Below are 26,703 nucleotides of genomic sequence, written 5' to 3'. Positions count from 1 at the left end.
TTTCTGCATTTAATTTCAGACGAAATGCATCTGCCCATGTGTTCATGATGTGTAGACTTTGATTGATTTCGTTGAAGATTTCTTTGATGTCTTGTTTGAAAGGGATGTATATTGTCACATCATCGGCGTATATATATGGGTTGAGGTTGTGGTTTGATAGTTTTGCCAAAGAGATCATCATTAGGTTGAAAATGGTTGGTGAGAGGGGGTGATCCTTGTGGTACTCCACATTCAGGTGTCCGTGCCTTAGACGTGGTTAAATTTGATGTGACTTGATACGAACGCTGGGTTAGGAACCCCTTGAACCAGTTCATGACATTTCCTCCAATGCCAAAGTATTCAAGTATGTGTAATAGGATTCCGTGGTCGACCATATCGAAGGCACTTGACATGTCAAATTGTAGGAGGAGTATATTGTTGCCAGTTGCAATTATTTGTTTAAATTTAGTCATAAGGGTGACTAATACTGTTTCTGTGCTGTGATTCGACCGGAATCCTGATTGGGCATCATGCAGTATTGAGTGTTTGTTTAGATAGTTTGTAAGTTGTTTAGTTACCATTCCTTCGGTTATTTTGGTTATTAGTGGTATGGATGCTACTGGCCTGTAATTGGTTATTTCGCTCGTGCTTTTCTTTGTATCTTTAGGAAGTGGGGTGAGTAAGATTTTTCCTTTTTCTTTTGGGAAAAGTCCGTTTTGTAGCATGAAGTTTACATGGTTCGTTAGGTCTATTATGAATTGTTGAGGAGCAGATTTCATGAGGTTGTTTGGGCATATGTCTAGTTTGCAGTTGGATTTGGCATATCTTTTGAGAGTTTCAGAGATGAGGTCTTCTGTTAGTAATTCGAATTCGGTCCAGGTTCTGTCTGCTGGGTGTGTTCCTTCTTCTGGATCTAGACAATCTAGAAGTGTGGCGTATTCAATAGGGCTAGCGGGTATTTTGAGTCGTAGTTGTATAATTTTCTCCTTGAAGTATTTCGCAAGGTTGTCAACATCTGGTATGTCTTTGCCGTTGTTTGTAACTGGTGTGGTGTCTAACAGTTTGTTCACAAGATTGAAGAGTTTATGTGTTCTAAAGTTACCTTTCAGTATTCTTACTGTGAAATCATTGGACTATCGTGAAATCGTGGACTAACACGGCTACCACACCTCTCTTCATCTGATGTGACTAATTTGCATATCTATTGAAGCCTATATTCCCAAGAAAAGCACCAGGGATGCATCAAGGGTACCAGAAATGTGACCTGTTACCTGGTGATACTTCAGAGAAGGATTCTAAGACTGGATGACTGGAGAGAACTACTACTACTACTTAACATTTCTAGAGCGCTACAAGGGTTACGCAGCGCTGTACAGTTTAACAAAGAAGGACATTCCCTGCTCGAAGGAGCTTACAATCTAAAGGACGAAATGTCAAGTTGGGGCAGTCAAGATTTCCTGAATAGAGGTAAAGTGGTTAGGTACCGAAGGCGACATTGAAGAGGTGGACTTTGAGCAAGGATTTGAAGATGGGCAGGGAGGGGGCTTGGTGTATGAACTCAGGGAGTTTATTCCAAGCATGGGGTGAGGCGAGGCAGAAAGGGTGGAGCCTGGAGTTGACGGTGGTGGAGAAGGGTACTGAAAGGAGGGATTTGTCTTGAGAGCGGAGGTTACAGGTAGGAACGTAAGAGGAGATGAGGGTAGAGAGGTAAGGAGAGGCTGCAGACCGAGTGCATTTGTAGGTTAGTAGGAGAAGCTTGAACTGTATGCGGTACCTGATCGGAAGCCAGTGAAGTGACTTGAGGAGAGGGGTGATACGAGTATATCGGTCCAGGCGGAAGATAAGGCGTGCAGCAGAGTTCTGAATGGACTGAAGGGGGGATAAATGGCTAAGTGGGAGGCCAGTGAGGAATAGGTTGCAGTAGTCAAAGCGAGAGGTAATGAGAGAGTGGATGAGAGTTCGGGTGGTGTGCTCAGGGAGGAAAGGGCGAATTTTGCTAATGTTATAGAGGAAGAAGCGACAGGTCTTGGCTATCTGCTGGATATGTGCAGAGAAGGAGAGGGAGGAGTCGAAGATGACTCTGAGGTTACGGGCAGATGAGACGGGGACGATGAGGGTGTTATCAACTGAGGTAGAGAGTGGAGGGAGAGGGGAAGTGGGTTTGGGTGGGAAGACATTAAGCTCGGTCTTGGCCATGTTCAGTTTCAGGTGGCCGTTGGACATCTAGGCAGCAATGTCAGATAAGCAAGCCGATACTTTGACCTGGGTTTCGGCAGTGATGTCTGGTGTGGAGAGGTAAAGCTGGGTGTCGTCAGCATAAAGATGATATTGGAAACCATGAGATGAGATCAGGGAGCCCAGGGAAGAGGTGTAGATTGAAAAAAGAAGGGGTCCAAGGACTGATCCCTGAGGAACTCCACAGAGAGCGGGATGAGGGTGGAGGAAGAACCATGAGAGTGTACTCTGACGGTATGGTGAGAGAGATAAGAGGAGAACCAGGAGAGGACAGAGCCCTGGAACCCAAATGAGGACAGTGTGAGAAGGAGTCACCCCGAAGCTAAAAAGGACCCCCTTTCCCTAAAACTGGAAGTATAAGCAGCAATAGTTAAAAGCTGTTTCTGAGCCTTTTATTTACGGGCAAAGCTTTTTTAATGCTTCAGTGGAGCTCTTGATTGAGTCCTGAGGCTCTGATTAAGGGGTGCAGTCCCAAAGCTGGTAAAGACCCCATTTCAAGTTGGTTTAAGGAGCTTTCCTGCTAACATGTATACTGTGGAAAGTTTTGGAGTGATGAGACCCCCCTGTTGGAGAGGAGGGGGAAGGTTTACAAATGACCCCTCCTGACTGAAAGGAGGATCATCACAGTAACAATCAAAAAGGAAATACTTGCCACCTAACTTGCAGGCATAAGGAGCAAGAGTTGACTCTGGAAATCAGACAAGTTTTTTTTGCATGATAGTGACTTTATACTGAAGTCTGAATATGGTAGGATTTATATAATAATCTTTTTAGTATATGTGGAGGTATGTTTTGTTTTTTTTTTATCCATGGGTGCTTCTTTCCAGAAGTTTGATAACCAGGCATAAGCCTTTAGAATGTGGATACATCACATCCTTCACAAAATATGTGGATCTAGCTCTGCTGTGCAACACAAAGAATGTAAGAACATAAGCATTGCAATACTGGGTCAGACTAAAGGGCTATCAAGCCCAGTACCTGTTTCCAACAGTGGCCAGTCCAGGTCACAAATACCTGGCAAGATCCCAAAAGAATAGAACAGATTTTATGCTACTTATCCCAGGAAAAAGCAGTAGATTTTCCAAGTCTGTTTAAAAATGGCTTATGGACTTTTCTTCTAGGAAATCATCCAAACCAAACCCTGCTAAGCTATGTGCTTTTACCACATTCTCTGGCAATGAAAGCCAGAATTTAATTACGTGTTGTATAAGGAACTGCTTTCTCCTATTTGTTTTACATTTACTACTTAGTAGCTTCATTGTGTGCCCCCTATTCCTAGTATTTTTGGAAACAGTGAACAATCGTTTCATGACTATCCATTCCATTCCACTATTTTATACACACATTTCACAAACTTTTGTAGTGTTGCATAGCATTTGTTCAAACACATCTTCCTAACAAGGATCAAAAATAATTTGATTATCTTGGTTTCACCCTAGCCCAAGCCAAAATGGGAACCAACTTGGTAATTATTGAATTGAGCTGCTTTGTGTAATAAGGAGCAAGAGAGTGCGGAGGAGGGTGGGGGAGGTCGGGCGACGAAGGCGACGAAGACGGGGTGTACTTAGGAGGAAAGGGGATGGGTTAATGGCAGGAAGGAAGTGCCGAAGGTTGAGAGCCAGGAAGGAGGAGGGGGACAAGAGGGATGGTGAGGTGAGGGATAGAGGTGAATAGGGTATTGTGGTTGCGGGCAGGGTGGGAGGGCAGCGGGTAGTTCTAATGGTAGACAGTGGGAGTGGGGGGGAAAGAAGATTAGGAAGGGACAGGGCAAGGAAGAGAACATGGACAGGGGCCATAGGTAGTGACTGAGGTGTAGCAGGTGACTATATAGTGACTGAGGTGTTGAGCAGTTAACAGTTAACAGGTGTTAATGGGTGAGTATGTAATGACTGAAGTATTAAGCAGATAGATAGGGCTTGAAGCAAGGTTTTGGGTTGGCGATTAGGTAAGTCTATGGCTGAAAAGCTGGCAGGCAGGTAGGTAAGTCAATGGCTGAGCAGGCAGGTTGATTGGCTAGCAGGCAGGCAGGAACAGGTGATTGGCTAGCAGACAGGTTGATTGGCTAGGGGCTGGATCAGGCGAGTTGAAACATGGTGGAGCAGATGGACTGGAACAAGCAGGCTGGAGCATATGGACTGTAGCGAGCAGGGGGATGCAGGGTCTGGCAGACTGGAACACGTTGGAGCAGCTGGACTGGAACATGCTAGAGCAGCTGGGACAGGCAGGCTGGAACACGCTGGAGCTGATGGACTGGAACAAGTAGGCTGGAGCAGATGGATTGGAGGGAGCAGAGAGAAGCTGGGTCAGGGGGACTGGAACAAGTTGGAGCAGACGGACTGGGAGAGGCTGGGGGAAGCTGGAATAGACGGACTGGAACAAGCTGGAGCCGATGGACTGGAGCAGCCAGGGAGAAGCAGGATCGGGCAGGCTGGAGTAGATGAACAGGCAAGAAGTAGCTGGATCAGATGAACTGGAACAAGCTGGAGCCGATGGAGCAAGCTGGAGCCGAAGGACTGGAGCAGCCAGGGAGAAGCAGGATCAGGCAGGCTGGAGAAGATGAATAAGTAGGAAGAGGCTGGATCAGTTGAACTGGAACAAGCTGTAGCCGATGGGCCAAGCTGGAGCCGATGGACTGGAGCAGTCAGGGAGAAGCAGGATCGGGCAGGCTGGAGTAGATGAACAGGCAGGAAGTAGCTGGATCAGTTGAACTGGACGAGCTGGAGCCGATGGGACAAGCTGGAGCCGATGGACTGGCAGCCAGGAGAAGCAGGATCGGGCAGGCTGGAGTAGATGAACAGGCAGGAAGTAGCTGGATCAGATAAACTGGAACAAGCTGGAGCCGATGGAACAAGCTGGAGCCGATGGACTGGAGCAGCCAGGGAGAAGCAGGATCAGGCAGGCTGGAGAAGATGAATAAGTAGGAAGAGGCTGGATCAGTTGAACTGGAACAAGCTGGAGCCGATGGGACAAGCTGGAGCCGATGGACTGGAGCAGCCAGGGAGAAGCAGGATCTGGCAGGCTGGAGCAAGCTGGACTGGAGCAGCCAGGGAGAAGCAGGATCAGGCAAGCTGGAGCAAGCTGGGGTAGATGGACCGGGGCAAGCAGGAGGATGTTGGATCATGTAAACTGGATCAAGCTGTAGCTGGTGGACTGGAGCAGGCAGGGAGAGGCAGGATCTGGCAGGCTGGAGCAGGCTGGACTGGAGCAGCCAGGGAGAAGCAGGATCAGGCAGGCTGGAGCAAGCTGGGGTAGATGGACCGGGGCAGGCAAGCAGGGAGAAGCTGGGTCGTGCGGATCGGAGCAAGCTGGAGCAGCTGGACTGCTACACTCGCCGCCCTCAGAGCAACAGAGCAGATTGAGTGCTCGTGGAAGTCAGCGCCGCAGGGACCGAAGGATTGTCACTCACTGCCATGCGGATGGGGGCAGGCCGCGACCACGTGGCTGGTCGGGTAGTGTGGGGATCGGGCCACAGGGCCGGTCGCGCCGCGAGGTAGGTGGACGAGCGCTCCCTTGTTATATCCACCTGGTCGGCTGCACTGGCCTGAGGACGGTCCCGGGCAATTCCTGCCGGGGAGCGCGGTGGATGTGGGGCGAGCACGCACAGATCCGGCAGACTCGGCGACCGGCGCTGCGAGGCCGCCTCACACCCTGAGCCCCTACACCGCAGCGGGAGCGATGGAGAGCCGATCCTCGGATCCGGGTTCGCAGCGCGGCTCCCGGGGTCAGCGAACACGGCCTTTGAGCGGCGTCAAGCCGAGCCGTATCTCCGGTTCTCTTTGGGGGATCGCACTGCAGTGGGAGCGCTGGAGGATCGAACCACGGACGGGTTCCCAGCGGAGCTCTCCACAGTGCGTCCTACTAGTCGGCCATCTTGTTCTCAGAGACATTAACCCTAATCCGGGTCCCCCCCACCTGTCCCCCATCCTATCCTTGTGAACGGTCCCCGGGATGTTTCCAATCTCGTCTCTATTCCCCTCCTTCCCCCCTCCTCCCTCCCCTTCTCATGCGCCTTGTGGAATGCCCACTCAGTCTGCAACAAACTGCCTCTCACCCACGATCTCTTTATCTCTCGCTCCCTTCAACTGCTCGCCCTCACCGAAACCTGGATCTCCCCGGAAGACACTGCCTCAGTTGCAGCCCTCTGCCATGGAGGCTATCTCTTCTCCCACACGCCCCGCCCAATCGGCCGTGGCGGAGGCGTTGGGCTACTACTATCACCCTCCTGTAGTTTCCAACCCCTCCACCTACCGCAATCTCACTGCTTCCCATCCTTCGAAGTCCATTCCATCGGCTATTCTACCCGCTACCACTCAGAGTGGCAGTCATTACCGCCCCCCAGATAAATCCTCCCTTCCTTCCTTACCGACTTTGATGCTTGGCTCTCTGTCTTTCTTGACCCCTCATCTCCGTCCCTCATTCTCGGAGACTTTACGTACATGCTGATGACCTATCCGACCCCCATACTTCTAAGTTCCTCACCCTAACATCCTCCTTCAACCTCCAGCTGTGCTCCACCACCCCTACTCACCGTGACGGACATTGTCTTGACCTCGTCCTCTCCTCCTCCGGCTCACCCTCCAATTTCCACGTCTCAGCTCTTCCTCTCTCCGACCATCACCTGATCACATTCACACTTCTTCATTCCCCCCCCCCTCCACCCCGTCCAACTTTAACCACCACCTCCAGGAACCTCCAGGCTATTGACCCCTCCACCCTATCATCTACTATCTCTAATCTCCTCCCCTCCATCACGTCCCTCGTAACTGTCGACACAGCAGTCTCCGCTTACAATACCGCTCTCTCTTCTGCTTTGGACACCCTCGCGCCATCCATCTCCCGTCCCACAAAGCGCACCAATCCCCAGCCCTGGCTGACTCCTTGCATCCGTTACCTTCGCTCCTGCACCCGATCCGCTGAGCGCCTCTGGAGGAAATCTCGTACCCTTTCAGACTTCCTCCACTACAAATTCATGCTATCCTCCGTCCACTCCTCCCTATTCCGTGCAAAACAGGACTACTACACCCAATTGACCAATTCTCTCAGCTCCAACCCTCGTCGTCTCTTCACCACCCTTAACTCCCTCCTAAAAGTGCCCCCCGCTCCTACTCCCCCTTCTCTCTCTCCTCAATCACTGGCCAACTACTTCCGCGACAAAGTGCAAAAGATCAACCTTGAGTTCACGACCAAACCTCCACCTCCCCTTCACCCTTTAACCCTCTCCCTCCACCAACCTACCCAGGTCTCCTTCTCCTCCTTTCCTGAGATCACCGAGGATGAAACTTCCCGCCTTCTTTCCTCCTCGAAATGCACCACCTGTTCCTCTGATCCCATCCCCACCAACCTACTCAACACTATCTCCCATACTGTCACCCCCGCCATCTGTCGCATCCTCAACCTCTCTGTCTCCACGGCAACTGTCCTGACACCTTCAACACGCTGTTGTCACACCTCTCCTAAAAAAACCTTCACTTGACCTACCTGCCCCTCTAACTACCCGCCCCATCTCTCTTTTACCCTTCCTTTCCAAATTACTTGAGCGCCCGTTCACAGCCGCTGCCTTGACTTCTCTCTCCTCTCATGACATCCTCGATCCACTTCAATCCGGTTTTTCGCCCTCTGCACTCAACAGAAACAGCACTCTCTAAAGTTTGCAATGACCTGCTTCCTGGCCAAATCCAGAGGTCATTACTCCATCCTCATCCTCCTCGATCTTTCCGCCGCGTTTTGACACTGTCAACTATGATTTACTTCTTGCCACGCTATCCTCTTTTGGATTCCCACGGACCTGTCCTCTCTGGTTATCCTCTTATCTCTCCCACCGCACCTTCAGGGTACACTCCCATGGATCTTCCTCCACTCCCATCCCACTATCTGTTGGAGTTCCCCAGGGATCTGTCCTTGGACCCCTTCTCTTCTCAATCTACACCTCTTCCCTGGGCTCGCTGATCTCGTCTCCTGGTTTCAGTATCATCTTTATGCTGATGGACATCAGCTATACCTCTCCACACCTGACATCACCGCGGTTGACCCAGGCCAAGGTATCGGACTGTTTATCCGACATCGCGGCATGGATGTCCAACCGCCACCTGAAGCTGAACATGTCCAGTACCGAGCTCCTGTCTTTCCTCCCAAACCACTTCTCCTCTTCTCCACTCTCTATCTTGTTGATAACACCCTCATCCTCCCGTCCCATCTGCCAGCAACCTCGGAGTCATCTTCGACTCCTCCCTCTCCTTCTCTGCGCATATCCAACAGACTGCCAAGACCTGTCGCTTCTTCCTCTTCAACCTCAGCAAAATTCGCCCTTTCCTCTCTGAGCACCCCACCAGAACTCTCGTCCACGCTCTCATTACCTCTCGCCTGATTACTGCAACTTACTCCTCACCGGCCTCCCACTCAACCATCTATTCCCCCTTCAATCAGTTCAGTACGCTGCTGCACGTCTTATATTCCGCCAAAAACCGATATACTCATATCACCCCTCTCCTCAAATCACTTCATTGGCTTCCAATCAGATATCGCATACAATTCAAGCTCCTCCTCCTCACCTACAAGTGCACTCAGTCTGCGGCTCCTCACTACCTCTTCCACCCTCATCTCCCCCCTATGTTCCCGCCCGTAACCTCCGCTCACAGGACAAAGCCCTTCTTTTCAGTACCCTTCTCCAACCACTGCCAACTCCAGGCTCCGCTCATCTGCCTTGCTTCACCCTATGCCGGAACAATCTTCCTTTACCCATACGCCATGCCCCCTCCCTACCCCATCTTCAAATCTCTGCTTAAAACTCACCTCTTCTATGCTGCTTCGGAGCCTAACCGCTCTAGATAGACAGAATGCCCCAATCTATCCCCTCTATTAGATTAACTGCTCACTCGTCCTCTAGATTGTTCACTTGTCTTTAGATTGTTCTCTTGTCTTTTAGATTGTAAGCTCTTTGAGCAGGGACCGTCCTTCTATGTTTAAATTGTACAGCGCTGCGTAACCCTAGTAGCGCTTTAGAAATGCTAGTTAGTAGTAGTAGTAGAATAAATAACTTAGAAAGAAAGCATGTGGTGTGTATTTCAGAAATACTTTTTATACCTTTGGACAGCAAAACTTCAGGTATCAGTCATTGAGATTCTCTGTCTAGAACATTGAATTTCTTAAACTTTCAAGTTATACTCATGTTCTCTTTATGAACGTTTGTATATGGAAGTTTGGTGTCTGTAGTATCAATCATTTCCGTAGTTCACACTGTTAATAAAATCAAGCTTAAATATATTTCACTGTGCAGGTAAAAATCAAAAAGACTAAGGAGAAAGGCGAGAAAAGCCATTATCGATCTGAGATCAAGCTACTTAAGGAAAGAACTAAAGGAAAGAAGAAAGAGAGTGCCATGACAGAGATCCTCAAACATGCTACAGTGGTTCTTGCAACAAATACAGGTTGGAATGGACATTTTGTGCCATAAGATGAACATATTGAATTTACGGTCATGGTCTTTTGCAGGCTAGAGAAACCATATTATATGCCACACGATATGCTGACTAGTGTAGAAGGTGTGTCCTTTAGGGTAGGATTCCTGGTAAACATAGAAATGAGTCAAAGCAAGTTCACTTTTTAACTAAATAAATATAAAATAAAAATGAATAACTCAAATAGAGATTTTAAATATATATATATATATATATATATATATATATATATATATATATATATATATATATACTGTATATATATATATATATATATACATATACATATACATATACATAGTGCACTCCATTTAAGTGCATGCTCTGTTTAACTGCCTGCCGTACTTCGGTCCCGTTTTTGGTGCCATCAATTTCTATGGGGACAAACTTCAGTTTAGCGCACCACTGATAAGTGCAAGATTCGCTTATATGCATAGTTTAAGACCGCTCCTCTGCAGGAAATACTCCGCATAAGCACACGCGCGGAATATGGAAGCCAATTGGCGTGTGACAAAGGGGCGGTAAATTTGAAATCTCGTTGCTTAACTGCCACAGGCAGAAGAAGCAAAAGAATGTTGTTAGAATGTACACTGGAGTCGTCGTCGCAGTGGAACTGTAGACTTTAACACTGGCTGAACGAATAGAAGTTCTTAAAAAAATTAGAAAACAAACAAAGTCAAGCGTCTATTGCTAAAGAATGTGGTGTCAATCCCAGTCAAATTTCATGTATCTTGAAGCATAAAGACCAGGTTCTGGAAGATTGGCAAACAATATAAATCCACACCGGAAATGAAAACAGGCGTGGAAAAGCTGAGGAGGTAGAAGATGCTCTTCTTCGGTGGTTTTCTCAAGTCAGGAGCAGACAGTTTCCTGTCAGTGGTCCACTGCTTATAGAGAAAGCTAATCAGCTATCTGAAAGTCTTGGACTAACTGAATTCAAAGCCACTGTTGGATGGCTGGAAAGATGGAAGGAGAGGAACAACATAAAATTCAAGAAACAGCATGGTGAAAAACGAGACGCTGATGACTTTGGTGCTGAAAATTGGGTTGTTTCAGTTCTTCCTGCCATCTTGAACGAGTTTGCACCTTGTGACGTTTTCAATGCTGCCGAAAACGGTCTCTACTGGCGAGCGATTCCTGATGGAACACTTGCATTCAAACAAGCTGAAACTACAGGAAGTAAAATGTCGAAGGACCAACTGACGATCCTCCTTTGCTGCAATATGGATGGGAGTGAGAAGTTGGAACCACTCGTCATTGGAAAGAGCAAACAGCCGCATTGCTTCAAGAATAAGCGACTTCCTGTGTCATATGAGGCTAATGCAAATTCATGGATGACTGGGGAAATTTGGAAGCAGTGACTAAAGAAGTTAGACACTAGAATGCAAGCACAAAAGCGTCAAGATTGTGTTGCTTTGTAATAATTGTGCTGCATGTAGTGATGATGTCAGGCTGTCTAACGTCAAGGTGGTCTTCCTGCTACCAAACACTACCTCTCTGATCCAACCTATGGATCAGGGCATAATAGCCAATTTCAAACAACATTATCGGGCTCTTGTGCTACATTGTCTAATGAGCGTTATGGATGACCAGACTGGCAAGGATAAACGTGCTGTTGAACTGGCTTGTAATCTATCGCTGTTATATTCCCTAAGTATGCAGAAAGAAGCCTGGAATCATGTTACACAGGCAACCATTGTGAACTGCTACAAGTGAGCAAGCTTTGTTAGGGATGTGACCCCAATGTTATACTCAATCCCTCATCTTCTTCCCTCCATCCTTTACCATTTCCCTCCCATTCTCCTTCCCTTTCACCTATCATATCCTTGTCTACCTTCCCTATTCTAGTTCATTACGTTCTTTTCACATGTCCTTTGTAATGTCTTTCATAATGTAAGTAGTTATGATCATCACAATTTATAATACTGTTCCCACATTTCCTTGTTTTTACTGTATTCTTTACCATGTAAGATGCTTTCTTTTACTGTGTAAGCCGCACTGGGTCTGCTGTATGTGGGAAAGAGCGGGGTACAAATGTAATATATAAAAATGTGGAGAGGGACGAAACGGATGCAGCTGTTGCAAACGCATTAGATGAACAGGCTAGGCACTGATCCAAGATGGCCATCAGATTGGACATGTGTTTGTGAGCTCCTGGGATCCCATGTTTGTGCTGGCAATACAGTGCGCTCCCCTTGTTATGGGGAAGAGGAAAGGAAAAACTACTGCTCCTACCTCCTCGATTGTAGTTGTTACTCCCACCATGCGTCAGCCCACACTGGAGACCTTTGGAATCCGAATACCGGGACCATTGGTTCAAGCCACAGGCAATTCCGCACCACCAACAGTGGAACACAGCATGAAGGGAGCTACATTAAGCTCTCCCTCTGGTTTGACCCCCCCCCCCCCCCCCCCCCGCAACCTGGAAGGATTAGTGAGGCAGAGTCTGGATCGCAAGAGGAGCCATCCGAAGTTGGTGCCCTTTCAACAACAGAAGGAGGTCCCGCTTTTACATCTACTCCACGTACTTTAACAGCAGATGGGAGAATGATTTCTCCCCATATAACCCAAGGAGTTTTTTTCTCCTGGGTTTCGATGCAGTTCGGTAAAACCTGAAAAAGTAACTATGGAAGTACTTTGGGATGCCATTCAGGGGGTAAATATGTCTCTCCAACAGATCTTCAATTATTTTCAGGGGGAAATAAGAGAGCTCAAAGTTAACTACCAACAAATGTCAATTAAGGTTGATGGTCATCAATCTAAAATGGAATCTCTTGATACTGAAATTAAATCTCTTCAAACTTTGGCAGTGACTGTTATAAAAGAAAATAAAATTCATGCTCTGAAAATGGAATATATGGAGAATCAGCTTAGACGGAACATTAAGATTACTGAACTTTCTGAAATGTCCGTATATTTCAGCTGTTGAACTGTTAAAAAGATATTTTTCTGAGATTTTGGGTTTCCCAACTGAAGATCACCCACCTGTGTCGAAAACTCAATATTTTAAAAGAACTTTGAGATCAACAGATGGGTACGAGTACATGAGCAAAATTTAAATTTGAATTCTTAGAATGGTCTGTAGAACCAGAACGAGCAACATTACTTGTGACTTTTGCCTTAGAAATTGACAGGAATAATATATTACGAACTTACTTCCGTCATATTAATGCTTCCTTCTTGGGTACAAAAATACAGATTTTTCCTGACCTTGCTAAGGAAACACAAATTAGGAAAGAGTTAATTGTTTTTAAACTGAGAATTCTCTCCTTGGGAGGATCTTTTGTTGTTAAATTTTCCTGTAGATGTATTATTTCCTTAAATGCTGTAAATTACCTTTTTTTAGCCCTAAGAAATTGCAAGAATTTGTAGAAGCTAAGGAAAGTACGAAAGAACCTCCTGTGATGACATCCCTCAGTTAGAATGCTGTAGCAGGATTGCATGAATCAATGTTCCTTCCGATCTTATGAACAATTTATTTTTTTCTCTTATCCTTTTTTTTTTCCTCCCCTAAACCTTGGATCACAAATTGTGGACAAAATTTATAAGATTTTTGTTCTTTAGAAATGGTAATTATTACTTTAATTGTTCTTGTGTAATTTCCATACATTTAAATGTTTTGCATCTGAATGTAATTAGATAAAATTATAAATAAATAAATAAAAAAGATGAACAGGCTATTGACATCCCAGCCGGTGTTACTGATGAGGAGTTTCATCACTACGTAACTGTTGATTATGATCTACAAACAGCTAACGACAGCACTGATGTCCAGATATGCGCCTACACTTAGTCAACGGCTGATGATGAATCAGATGATGAAATGAGCAGCGAGGCACATGCTGACGAAATTCAACAACCTCCTGTCACTTTTGCAAGAGCACTGGAGAGTCTCAACACCATGCGGGCCTACCTGGAGGCCACTAGATGTCAGTGCTATGACAGTTTTTACCTTCTGGCAGACGTAGTCTATGGAACTCAGACACAAGAGTGTACAGAAGACTGACTGATTACTTCAAGTAAGCCTAACGTCAGTCAGTTAACGGAGACTGTATACTGTACGTATAATAAATAGTACTGTATACATGTTTATCAGATGTCAAGCTTCTTTGGGTCACAACGGTTAAGTGCACGCTCCGGTTAACTATATATATATATATATATATATATATATATATTATGAGGGAACAGTGGAGCAATGATTAATTATAATTCTGGTGTTTAAAATCCATACATTTAATGCTGCGATAAGTGTAATCAGTGATGCTGAATATACATATTCAGCACCATTTTAGAAAAGTTGTAGATGTTGGCATATAGACTGTTTTTATTTGGGTTAGAAAGACCCATGAAGACCCCCTCTAGTAGGTTGGCAAACCAGCCATCTACCAGAGAGGTTCCCCTGAAGGCTATCATCTGACTCCCAACCAGTATATGTGTGCTTAGGTATTATCTTACTAACCATTTTTACCCCAAGAGTTTAATTAAGTTTCTAAATATTCTGTAGGAAAGAGTGAGGGAACAGGTTGCAAGAATAATCAGCTTTATTATAGCTTACCACAATAATACAGCAGGATCAGGTATACAAGCAGATGGGCGGACAGTCAGGCAGCATCTCCTCTAGCACTTCATAGTAACATAGTAGATGACGGCAGAAAAAGACCTGCACGGTCCATCCAGTCTGCCCAACAAGATAACTCATATGTGCTACTTTTTGTGTATACCCTACTTTGATTTGTACATGTGCTCTTCAAGACACAGACTGTATAAGTCTGCCCAGCACTATCCCCGCCTCCCAACCACCAGCCCCGCCTCCCAACCACCGGCTCTGGCACAGACCGTGTAAGTCTGCCCAGCACTATCCCCGCCTCCCAACCACCAGCCCCGCCTCCCACCGTATAAGTCTGCCCAGCACTTTCCCTGCCTCCCACCACCGGCTCTGGCACAGACTGTATAAGTCTGCCCAGCACTATCCCTGCCTCCCAACCACCAGTCCCGCTTCCCACCACCGGCTCTGGCACAGACCATATAAGTCTGCCCTGCCTCCCAATCTCAACTAAGTTCCTGAGGATCCATTCCTTCTGCACAGGATTCCTTTATGCTTATCCCACGCATATCGTGCCAAACGAATCTCATTGAGTTCTTTGATTGGGTGACAGGAGAATTGAATCAGGGACGAGCTATGGACGTAATCTACTTAGATTTCAGCAAAGCTTTTGATACGGTTCCCCACAGGAGGCTCTTAAATAAACTGGATGGGCTGAAGATAGGACCCGAAGTGGTGAACTGGATTAGGAACTGGTTGACTGACAGACGCCAGAGGGTGGTGGTGAATGGAATTCGTTTGGAGGGAAAGGTGAGTAGTGGAGTGCCTCAGGGATCGGTGCTGGGACCGATTCTGTTCAATATATTTGTGAGTGACATTGCTGAAGAGTTAGAAGGTAAAGTTTGCCTATTTGCGGATGATACTAAGATCTGTAACAGAGTGAACACCCGGGAGGGTGTGGAAAACATGAAAAAGGATCTGAGGAAGCTAGAAGAATGGCTTAAGGTTTGGCAATTAAAATTCAATGCGAAGAAATGCAAAGTGAAGCACTTAGGGAATAGAAATCCACGGGAGACATATGTGTTAGGCGGGGAGAGTCTGATAGGTACGGATGGAGAGAGGGATCTTGGGGTGATAGTATCTGAGGATTTGAAGGCGACAAAACAGTGTGACAAGGCGGTGGCCGTAGCTAGAAGGTTGTTAGGCTGTATAGAGAGAGGTGTGACCAGCAGAAGAAAGGGGTGTTGATGCCCCTGTATAAGTCGTTGGTGAGGCCCCACCTGGAGTATTGTGTTCAGTTTTGGAGGCCGCATCTTGTTAAGGATGTAAAAAGAATTGAAGCGGTGCAAAGAAAAGCTACGAGAATGGTATGGGATTTGCGTTACAAGACGTATGAGGAGAGACTTGCTGAACTAAACATGTATACTCTGGAGGAAAGGAGAAACAGGGGTGATATGATACAGACGTTCAAATATTTGAAAGGTATTAATCCGCAAACTAACCTTTTCCGGAGATGGGAAGGTGGTAGAACGAGAGGACATGAAATGAGACTGAAGGGGGGCAGACTCAAGAAAAATGTTAGGAAGTATTTTTTCACGGAGAGAGTAGTGGATGCTTGGAATGCCCTCCCGCGGGAGGTGGTGGAAATGGAACATAAAACAATTTTATTATGTATGTAAATTTTTGTAACCCACTCTTGGCATAATTGGTATAGCGTGCTAAATACTTGAATAAACACAATACAAATTTTTTTTAAAAAACCTTTTCAGAAGAGATTTGCCTTGAAATTTGTAACAATAATTGGCATGCATTTTCTGAAAGAAAATGGGGATTTCTATACTTGCAAGAACACTGAAAAAAAAATCTTTATTAGTACTAAATTTGTCATATAATAAAACATAAAAAGGTGCCCTAAAATTCAGTGCATATTTTAATGCTCATGTTTAAAATAAAATTAAAATAAAAAAAAGTTTATTCCCAGCATAGTAGGCAATTAGTATGCAACTCATCAGAGGTTTAAACAAGTGGACTAAGATGAACATGTACTCAAAGGCATGAATGCACTAAACTTTGGCCAGTTTTTCTACATCAGCAGGGAGCTTAAAACCATAGTAAAGTCCCTTAATTTTAGTACTTCCTCTATAACATTAGCAAAATTCACCCCTTCCTCTCCGAGCACACCACCCGAATTCTCATCCACTCTCACATTACCTCTCGCCTTGACTACTGCAACCTACTCTTCACCGGCCTCCCACTTAGCCATCTATCCCCCCTTCAGTCCATCCAGAACTCTACTGCACGTCTTATCTTCCGCCTTAACCGATATACTCATATCACCCCTCTCCTCAAGTCACTTCACTGGCTTCCAATCAGATACCGCATACAGTTCAAGCTTCTCCTACTCACCTACAAATGCACTCGATCTGCAGCCCCTCCTTACCTCTCCACTCTCATCTCCCCTTATGTCCCTACCCGTAACCTCCGCTCTCAAGACAAATCCCTCCTTTCAGTACCCTTCTCCACCACCGCCAACTCTAGGCTTCGCCCCTTCTGCCTCGCCTCACCCCATGCTTGGAACAAACTCCCCGAGCCCATACGTCAGGCCCCCTCCCTACCCATCTTCAAATCATTACTCAAAACCCACCTCTTCAATGTCGCCTTCGGCACCTAATCACTACACCTCTTCCCAGGAATCCGTAACTACCCCAACTTGACATTTCGTCCTTTAGATTGTAAGCTCCTTTGAGCAGGGACCATCCTGATTTGTTAATTTGTACAGCGCTGCGTAACACTAGTAGCGCTCTAGAAATGTTAAGTAGTAGTAGTAGTACTTGCTTTTAACTTTGGTGTTTACAGGTAGAAGTTAACTCTAACTCACACTTCTACTCATTGAATTAAAAAAATAAAACAAAAAAAGCTCTCTGGTCCAGCCCAAGACCTCTGACCCAGACAGATTCTGCCCAGAACCCTCCCTACCCACACTACAGGCCCCCTTATACTTACCTATCATGGCTCCTCCTGTCTTCAATGATAGCAAGTTAAAAAGTTAAAAATGGCATAGATTCAGCAAACTTAACTTACTAGTTATAATTCTTCAGCGGAGCAAACTAAATAAACTCTCATTAATTCAAAAGCTTGCCAATTAAAGAGGAAAGGCACAAAGGTGTCAATTACATTTACTTTTAACACAAATGAAACCTCAAAGCTCCAAACAACACCCACTCAGATGCCATGCTTAACAGTGCTGCTGTTGTAGGAGTCCCAAGTACTATCATCGGTTTCACTCTTTATCAAAAGGAAGAGGGAAAAAAACTCCTCTAAGAGAAAAGACTGTTCTAAAAAAAAAACAAAAAAACAAACAACCCTTCCTATCTATATATTTAAAATAGCACCTTTGTGACTTCTCCCTTATAAATTTCCAAAAAGCGCTGTTCCTAATCTAATCACTTATTGAATTTATGCATTCTTTAAATGTAAGCACTTAGCTTGCTTATCCAGTTGTCTGACACTCCCCATGGTCCTGGAAGATGCCAACCTTTCAGCAAAAGTGGCACTCCAGGGATTTCACAGAACCTTGTTCATATTACTGAATGTGAACGGTGTTGTTTGGAGCTTTGAGGTAAATGCAATTGACACCTTTGTGCCTTTTCTCTCCAACCAGCAAACCTTTGAATCAATGGGAGTCTAGTAGATTCAGCAAAGCCAGTGGGCAAGGTACTTTTAACAGGTGAGCTAGCAAATGCATGGGAAGTTGTGGGCCAGGGCTCCTCTGCCTGAAATGTCCTTGATCTGGGTACCCCAGGGTTCAAACAGTTTTTAGGCTTAAAAATTTAACCCCTGGGTAGAGGTAAGGTTAACATATCTCAAGAGCTAATGTTAGACTACACTGCTGTGCCTGCTTGGTTCTGAGAGATGGTGGTTAACATGAGACCAGACCTGGGAAACCTGATTCCAGGGCTCATATCCCCGATAACTCCAGGTCCGGATCCTACTAGTTGTTTACAGAATGGTGGACCAATAGGGGGTAGATTTTGGGGTGTGGGGAGCAGTGTGAAGGGTGGTAAAGCTGTTGAAGGTGAGTCATTTGAGGGTTTGGAAGGACAGGGAATTCTATTTTTTGAACTATCTTGCCTGTTCTCTAATTGCAACATTTCACTTTAAGTTTCTATGCAACAGAATCTAAAACTTCTCCTCCCAAAGAAAAGCACTGAGCCATTTTTTCTTGTAGGGGAGGGGAGGGCTTATTTCTCCTGAATCTCCTGTCCAATTTGGCCCATTTTCAAACTCACTGCATCTTTTTACTAGTTTGTCCCTTTTATGTCAAGTTACATCACATTCCATTTATTTTGCCGACAGACATTCTTTAACTCAGTTATATAATTCTTGAATAAAAATAGAAAAGATATAGAGAAGTGTGATAAAAATGGTACAGAAGACTGAATATTTCCTTTATGAAAAAGGAGAAATGAGATCTTACCTGATCATTTTCTTTTCATTAGTCCTTCCCACTATTCATGTCCCATCCCTATTCCAGAACCTGTGGTGTCCATCAACCAGCAAGAGGAGATAGAGAACTGAAAACTGAGCTGAGACATCTCTCTTGGCATCCAGTCCAGCTCCTCTGTATTTACACAGGCAAGCAGTAAGGAGAAACTCAGAATAAACACACTAACCAGCCGAGCAAACACGGGTGGACATCTCTCATCTCCAGACAACTTCTAAAGAACAAGAGATATGAAGGAATAACCATGCAAGGTGATAGTCATTATTTGACCCATTACTTCACATGGAGTAAACATCTCAGAAACCTCAGGTGGGTCTCTGGAATAGTGGGAAGGCCTAATGGAAAGAAAATTATCTGGTAAGATCTAATTTCTCCTTCCATTATGTAGCTTCCCACTATTCCAGAACCTGTGGTATGTATAAAAGCAATCCCTAGAATAGGTGGGATCTTGGCACTGCTGCCTGAACACAGAACCCCCAAAAGTGGCTTGCGAGTACACCACAACATCCACTTTGTAATGCCTGGCAAAGATATGCATCGATCATGTCACCGCCTTGCGAATATCAATCGGAGACAATAAGCTCTCTGCCCAGGATGTTGCTGTACGCCTCGTAAAATGAGCCTGTAAAGCTACTGAGATAGACGTGGGAGGAAACCACTGCTTGCCCTGAGATTGGTAGCATGGAATGTTGCTACTATCTGGGTTTCAGCCAGGGACTTATGACCTGGATTGGCCACTGTTGGAAGCACGATGGTGGGCTAGATGGACCATTGGTCTGACCTAGCATGGCTATTCTTATGAGGAGTATGCTACTATCTGGGTTTCAGCCAGGGACTTATGACCTGGATTGGCCACTGTTGGAAGCAGGATGGTGGGCTAGATGGACCATTGGTCTGACCTAGCATGGCTTTTCTTATGAGGAGTATGCTTCCCCACAAGCAAATAAGCTGACGCAATGGGCACCTAGCAATTGTGGGCTTGGAAGCCATAAGGCCAAGCCTCTGTTTACCAAAAAGCACAATAGTCTGCCTAATTTGTAAAACTCATTCGTGACTTCCAGATACCTAATGAGGACTCTACGCATACTGAGAAACTTCAAGGAAGAATACTGAGCATCTTCAACTTCTGTGAAAAATGACAGAAGCTCCACAGATTGGTTGAGATGCAATGCTGATATCACTTTCAGAAGAAAGGAAAATAAAGAGGTACAGGGAGACCTCCGCCACCGAAAAGCAAAGAAAGGGATCCCGACAAACTCTGAAACCCTATGTGCCGACATAACAGCCTTCCGAAGCAGCTCAAAATGAGGCTTACGAAGAACCTGAAGTACTAAATTAAGTTTCCACTCTGAATAGTGTACGAAAGGGAGGCCGCAAGCAGTCCACTCCCTGCAAAAATCGAGCCACAAGAGACCTCTTCTGTAGTCAGCCCCTGAAACAGGCCAAAGCCGCAACCTAAACTTTTAGAGAATCCAACGCCAATCCTTTCTGAAGGCCTGACTGGAGAAATGCTAAGATGTGTGCAATCTGAACAGAGACGGGAGAAAGTCAGAACACCAGCCCTCAAACGTCCTCCACACCCTCGCATACGCCATGGATGTACAATGTTTCCGAGCCTGAAGCAAGGAAGCAATGACCAAATAAGAAGGTAAAATTATGTCTTACCTGATAATTTTCTTTCCATTAGTCCCTCAGATCAATCCAGAGACTTGTGGGTTATGCCCCTCCTCTAGCAGGTTAGATAGAGAGAACTCAGAAGTTTGCTACAATAGAGCATGTGCAGCCAGCCTCACTTCAGTATAACGATACCAAAGCAGTAAGAACCATAGAACACTCTCCTGTCTCTGCAAAAGCAGCATAAACTTGGAAGAAACTCTCCGAGCTGCTATAACTCAGAAATGTAAATATAAACACACCCTAACAGCCTTACCCGTCCAGAGACAAAGGAACGTGAACAGAACCGACTGAAGTATACTGAATCCAATCAGAGATTACGAAAGCGAATTCCAGGGAGGGGCTCTGGATTGATCTGAGGGACTAATGGAAAGACAATTATCAGGTAAGACATAATTTTACCTTCCATAGCGTCCCCAGATCAATCCAGAGACTTGTGAGATGTACCAAAGCAATCCTCATCAAGGGTGGGACCAGCCTTCTCCGGCCGCCAACACAGAAGTCCCAACAAGCGCCTCTCGACGCGCAGCAACATCAAGACGGCAATGCATAACAAAGGAATGCCAAGACGACCAAGACGCCGCTTAACCAGTGTCTTCCAATGACACCAGACGACACTCCGCAAAAGAAGAGGCCTGAACCCTCTTGGAGAGTGCCCGAATGCGAATAGGGAAAGAATCCCCCAACAACAGGCAAGCCAACGCAATAGCCTCCCTAAGCCACCGATCGACCATGGCCTTAGAGGTCATGTTCGCTTTCTTATGACCTGCGAACAGCACAAAAAGATGATCTGCTTTCAAAATGAATTAGTCGCCTCCAAATAACACTTCAGAGGTCCCCTAACGTCTAAACCCCGTAGAGCTCGAAAATTGTGAGGGAAATCCTCTTGCTTGAAGGATGGATGGCAACACCACTCCCTGGTTAACGTGAAAACTTGGCTTAGAAGCCAAGGACGGCACCCTTCGAATTGTCACTCCCGCCTCCGAAAAAAACGGAGAAAGGGGCTCTGCGCGAAAGGGCCTGAAGCTCAGACACCTGCCTGGCTGAAGCCATTGCCACCAGAAACACAGTCTTCAACTTGAAAACATTCAAGATCTTTACTCAGGGGCTCGAAAGGAGACCGCCAAAACGCCCTAAGGACCAGGTTCAAATTCTAATCCAGCACCACCGGAACCCAAGGAGGTCTGAGATGCCCTGCACCATGAAGAAATCAAACGAACTCCAGAAGAGACACTAAGGAGTGGCTCCCCGAACGACCCCTCCAGGAAGCCAATGCCGCTAACTGACCCTTTAAAGTTCCTTAACCATCACTTCCTGCAAAAAGGCCAGAACGGACCCAAGAGGGTCTGACTGAGGGGAAATGCCTGCCAAGGAACCCCAAGCCACAAACGACCTCCACATTCCATCATACGTAGTAGAAGTGGAACATTTGCACGCCTGTAACATGGTCCCAAAAACCGCCTCCGGCTATCCTGGACACCTCAGACGTGACCATACAAAGGCGAGGCCATAAGCCCAAATGGAGCGTGATCTTTCATGACTACCGGCCCCTGATGGATAAGACCCGGCCAGTGAGACAAGTGGAACGGCTCGTCGATCAGGAGGCGAATCAAGCCCGCATACCAAGGACATCTGGTTCAGTCCGGCGCAATAAGTATTACCGGACCCAGAAGACGAGAGATTTCCCCACTACTTGACCATCGGCTACGGAGGAAAGACATATAGAAGCTCCAACGGCCACGGCTGAAGAATAGCGTCTATTCCTTCGGACTCACACTCTCTGCCTCTTAACTGTTGTTGCTCACAGCTTTATTAGTAATAACAGTGGGATTTGAACCGTCTACCTCTGCATTACAAGATCAGTGCTGCTACCACTTGGTCACAGCTGCACTTTGCTGAAGAACTGGGCCACCTTGGGATTGTAGAATCAAGCCATGAAATCCATCACCGAAGTCCGCCAGCAATCCGAAATCTGGCTGACAGCCGGCGGAGAGAGCTCCCACTACCCGGCATCCAAGCGATTGCGACGGAACAAGTTGGCCTGTACACTTAGCACTCCCGCTATGTGAGGTGCTGACAACCGAACTTGACGCTTCTCTGCCCCAAGAGACAGCACGGATGCCTCTTCAGCCAGCGGAGCAGTTCGAGTTCCGCCCTGCCGAATGACGTACGCTACCGACGTCACATTGTCGCAGAGAACTCGGACTGGTTGAACTCTCAACAACATCTCGAAAGCTAGGAGCACCAACCGAAACGCCCGAAGTTCCATGAGATTGAACTGCAACCTGGACTCCAAGGGGGACCAACTCCCCTGAGCTGAGTGGCCGAGAACCACACGTCACTCTGACGTGGCGAGAGGCATGCCTCGAGTCAGTATCCGACCTGAGCCAACACCGCCGAGCAAAAGAAGCTCGCGGTGTCCAGGGAAAACGAATCAAAGAACCTTGGAAAGGAAAGACCAACGGCTGAGTAGATACCATTGCAAAGGCTGCATGCGACTCCGGGCCCAAGGAACAACCCCTGAACATAGTCCAACGCTGTTGGAGCCTTCCGCCAAATGAGGGAAGAAACCTGGCACAGCTTCGCCCGTCGCTGTTCCGGAAGAAAAACTCCGCCCTGACGGGTATCAATCATACTACCAGGTACACCAGAGACAGATGGTGTAGCAGCATATGTCTGTAGTACCATTGCATGCTACAAAAAGCAAGCTACAGTGGGTTGTGAAGCCGCACCCATAGAGCTAGTGCTTACTCTCAGCTGATTGTAACCACTATTAAGCTATCTCTGCACTGAAGTAGCTCCTGGGCCACTCCTCATGAAATTTAGGTACCCCATAAGAAGCAATTAGAGGTACTGGGAACGCTGCAGTACCAGGCAGCTGAGGCTAATATGTAAAAGTGTGGCCAGTATCAGTGTGCTAAGAGAGAGAGAGAGAGAAGAGCAAAATTTAAAACTGAAGAGTTCTGAAAACTGTTCCAGTCATGTAAGAACTACTTGGCCAAGCAAGCCATAAGAGATAATGAAATAAAATATGCCCCACTGGAAATCTAGCTGAGCCCACAGTATCTAATAGGATGGAAAACCCAGCCTTGAACCTATAATCTTCAGGCTGAAAGGCCAGCAGCCCTCCTCAATAAAACTAGATTGATGTAAATACCCACAGAGCAAATGCCACCAGGGGAGCCCAAAATCTCTGACACGCCCAAAATCCCTGTCTTTTTTATACTTTCCTATTCCCATTCAAACTAATGGGACCCATTCACTTCAATGTTAGACTTGTTTATTTCAAACTAGCTGACCACAACTTGCTCAACTGGAAAGTTGCCACCCCTTATTTCTCAACTATTTCCTTGCACCTGCAGATACTTCAGAAAAACAAGTCTTTTCTAACTTAAATGGGGAAATTGGGGAAAATCCACTTTGTAACTGACACTTTTTTTTTTTGTTACATTTGTACCCCGCGCTTTCCCACTCATGGCAGGCTCAATGCGGCTTACATATTGTATACAGGTACTTATTTGTACCTGGGGCAATGGAGGGTTAAGTGACTTGCCCAGAGTCACAAGGAGCTGCCTGTGCCTGAAGTGGGAATTGAACTCAGTTCCCCAGTTCCCCAGGACCAAAGTCCACCACCCTAACCACTAGGCCACTCCTCCACTCCACTTTAGAGTTTCCATTTTGTTTTCTGATCTCCATTTTGTTTCATATTTTCTTGACCTAACTTTTAGCTTACTTAGGCCTCAATCTGGGCTAAAAACTAGGCCATGCTTTTCCAGCAAGCTCCTAGTCATACAAGCCATAACATTGTTGACTTTACCAGGGTTTCTATATGGCCTGAGCTTTAAGGTTCAGCCCCCTTCAGCCCTCCACCATTCCAGTGTGGGGGGGGGGGGGGTCTCTGGCGGTATTATATCTTATCAAGATGTTTTAAGCAAAGCATCTAGAGCCTACAGAACATAAGAGTATTCATATTGGGTCAGACCAATGGTCCCTCTAGCCCAGTATCCTGTTTTCCAAGCAATGGCCAATCCAGGTCACAAGTACCTGGCAGAAACCAAAATCGAGGCAACACTCCATACTACAAATCTCAGGCAAGCGGTTGCTTCCTATGTCTGTCTCAGGAATTTGGCCAAACCTTTTTTAAATTCAGATATGCTAACCGCTGTTACCACCTCCTCCGGCAAAGAGTTCCAGAGCCTAACTATTTGTTGAGTGAAAAAATATTTCCTCCTATTTATTTTAAAAGTACTTCCACATATCTTCCTTGAGTGTCCCCTAGTTTTTATATTTTTGGAATGAGTAAATATCTATTTACTTCTTCTCGTTCTACACTACTCAGGATTTTGTAGACCTCAATCGTATCTCCCCTCATCCGTCTCTTTTTCCAAGCTGAAGAGCCCTAACCTCTTTAGCCTTCCTCATACTACTACTACTATTTAGCATTTCTATAGCGCTACAAAGCGTACGCAGTGCTGCACAAACATAGAAGAAAGACAGTCCCTGCTCAAAGAGCTTACAATCTAGTAGATAAAAAAATAAAGCAAACAAATCAATTAATGTGTAGAGGAAAGAGGAGGGTAGGTGGAGGCGAGTGGATACAAGTGGTTACGAGTCAAAAGTGGGCTTTCAATCTAGATTTAAAGATGGTCAAGGATGGGGCAAGACGTAGGGGCTCAGGAAGTCTATTCCAGGCATAGGGCGCAGCAAGACAGAAGGAGCGAAGTCTGGAGTTGGCAGTAGCGGAGAAGGGAACAGATAAGAAGGATTTATCCAGGGAACGGAGTGCACGGGAAGGGGTGTAGGGAAGGACGAGTGTGGAGAGATACTGGGGAGCAGCAGAGTGAGTACATTTATAGGTTAGTAGAAGAAGTTTGAACAGGATGCGAAATGGATAGGGAGCCAGTGAAGCGACTTGAAGAGAGGGGTAGTATGAGTAAAGCGACCCTGGCGGAAGACGAGACGGGCAGCAGAGTTTTGAACCGACTAGAGAGGGGAGAGGTGACTAAGTGGGAGGCCAGCAAGAAGCAGATTGCAGTAGTCTAAACGAGAGGTGACAAGGGTGTGGATGAGGGTTTTGGTAGAGTGCTCGGAAAGAAAGGGGCGGATTTTACGGATGTTGTAAAGAAAGAAACGGCAGGTCTTGGCGATCTGCTGGATATGAGCAGAGAAGGAGAGAGAAGAGTCAAAGATAACCCCAAGGTTTCGAGCTGAGGAGACAGGGAGGAGAGAGCCATCAACAGAAATAGAAAACGGGGGGAGCGGGGAGGGGGGTTTGGGGGGGAAAATGAGAAGCTCGGTTTTGGTCATATTAATTTCAGGTGGCGTTGAGACATCCAGACAGCAATGTCAGACAAGCACGCTGAAACTTTGGTTTGGATGCAAGGTGAGAGAGTTCCATCTCCTTTATCATTTTAGTTGCTCTTCTTTGAACCTTTTCTAATTCTGCTATATCTTTTCTGAGAAACGGCGACCAGAACTGAATGCAATACTGAAGGTGCGGACACACCATGGAGCAATACAAAGGCATTATAGTATTTTGGTCTTATTCACCATTCCTTTCCTAATAATTCCTAGCAGCCTGTTTGCTTTTTTGGCTGCCGCCACACACTGAGCGGAAGATTTCAGCGTATTATCTATGACGACACCCAGATCTTTTTCTTGAGTGCTGACCCCCAAGGTGGACCATAGCATTAGGTAACTATGATTCGTATTATTTGTTTCCAATGTGTATCGCCGTGCATTTATCCACATTAAATTTCGTCTGCCATTTGGACACCCAGTCTTCCAATTTCCTAAGGTCTTCCTGCAATATTTCACAGTCCGCACTTGTTTTAACAACCTTGAATAGTTTTGTATCATCTGCAAATTTGATCACCTCACTCATCGTTCCGATTTCCATATCATTTATAAATATGTTAAATAGTATCGGTCCTAGTACAGATCCCTGTGTCACTCCACTGTTCACTCTCCTCCATTGAGAGAAAAGACCATTTAACCCTAACCTCTGTTTTCTGTCCAATAGCCAATTCCTAATCCACACCAGAACTTTGCCTCCTATCCCATGACTCTTTAATTTTCTCAGGATTCTCTCATGAGGAACTTCATCAAAAGCTTTCTAAAATCTAGATACACTACATCAACTGGCTCACCTTTATCCACATGTTTATTCAAGCCTTCAAAGAAATGAAGCAAATTGGTGAGGCAAGACTTCCCTTGGCTGAACTCATGCAGACTCTGTCCCATTAAACCATGTTTGTCTATGTGTTCTATAATTTTATTCTTTATAATAGTTTCCACTGCAATATATTGTA

At 46.0% G+C, this 26,703-nt stretch overlaps 1 protein-coding gene across 1 annotated transcript in view; it reads left to right on the top strand.

Moving 5' to 3' along the window:
- IGHMBP2 (immunoglobulin mu DNA binding protein 2) overlaps positions 1–26,703 on the top strand; it is a 237,282-nt gene that overhangs the window by 93,997 nt on the left and 116,582 nt on the right. Inside the window, exon 7 of the mRNA XM_030201132.1 lies at positions 9,488–9,638. Within this exon, the coding sequence (XP_030056992.1) occupies positions 9,488–9,638 (151 nt within the window). The remainder of the gene's footprint in view (positions 1–9,487; positions 9,639–26,703) is intronic.

The sequence above is a fragment of the Microcaecilia unicolor genome, chromosome 4, assembly GCF_901765095.1.
Source record: "Microcaecilia unicolor chromosome 4, aMicUni1.1, whole genome shotgun sequence".
Taxonomy (NCBI): Eukaryota; Metazoa; Chordata; class Amphibia; order Gymnophiona; family Siphonopidae; genus Microcaecilia; species Microcaecilia unicolor.
This window is presented reverse-complemented; position numbering and strand designations above follow the sequence as displayed.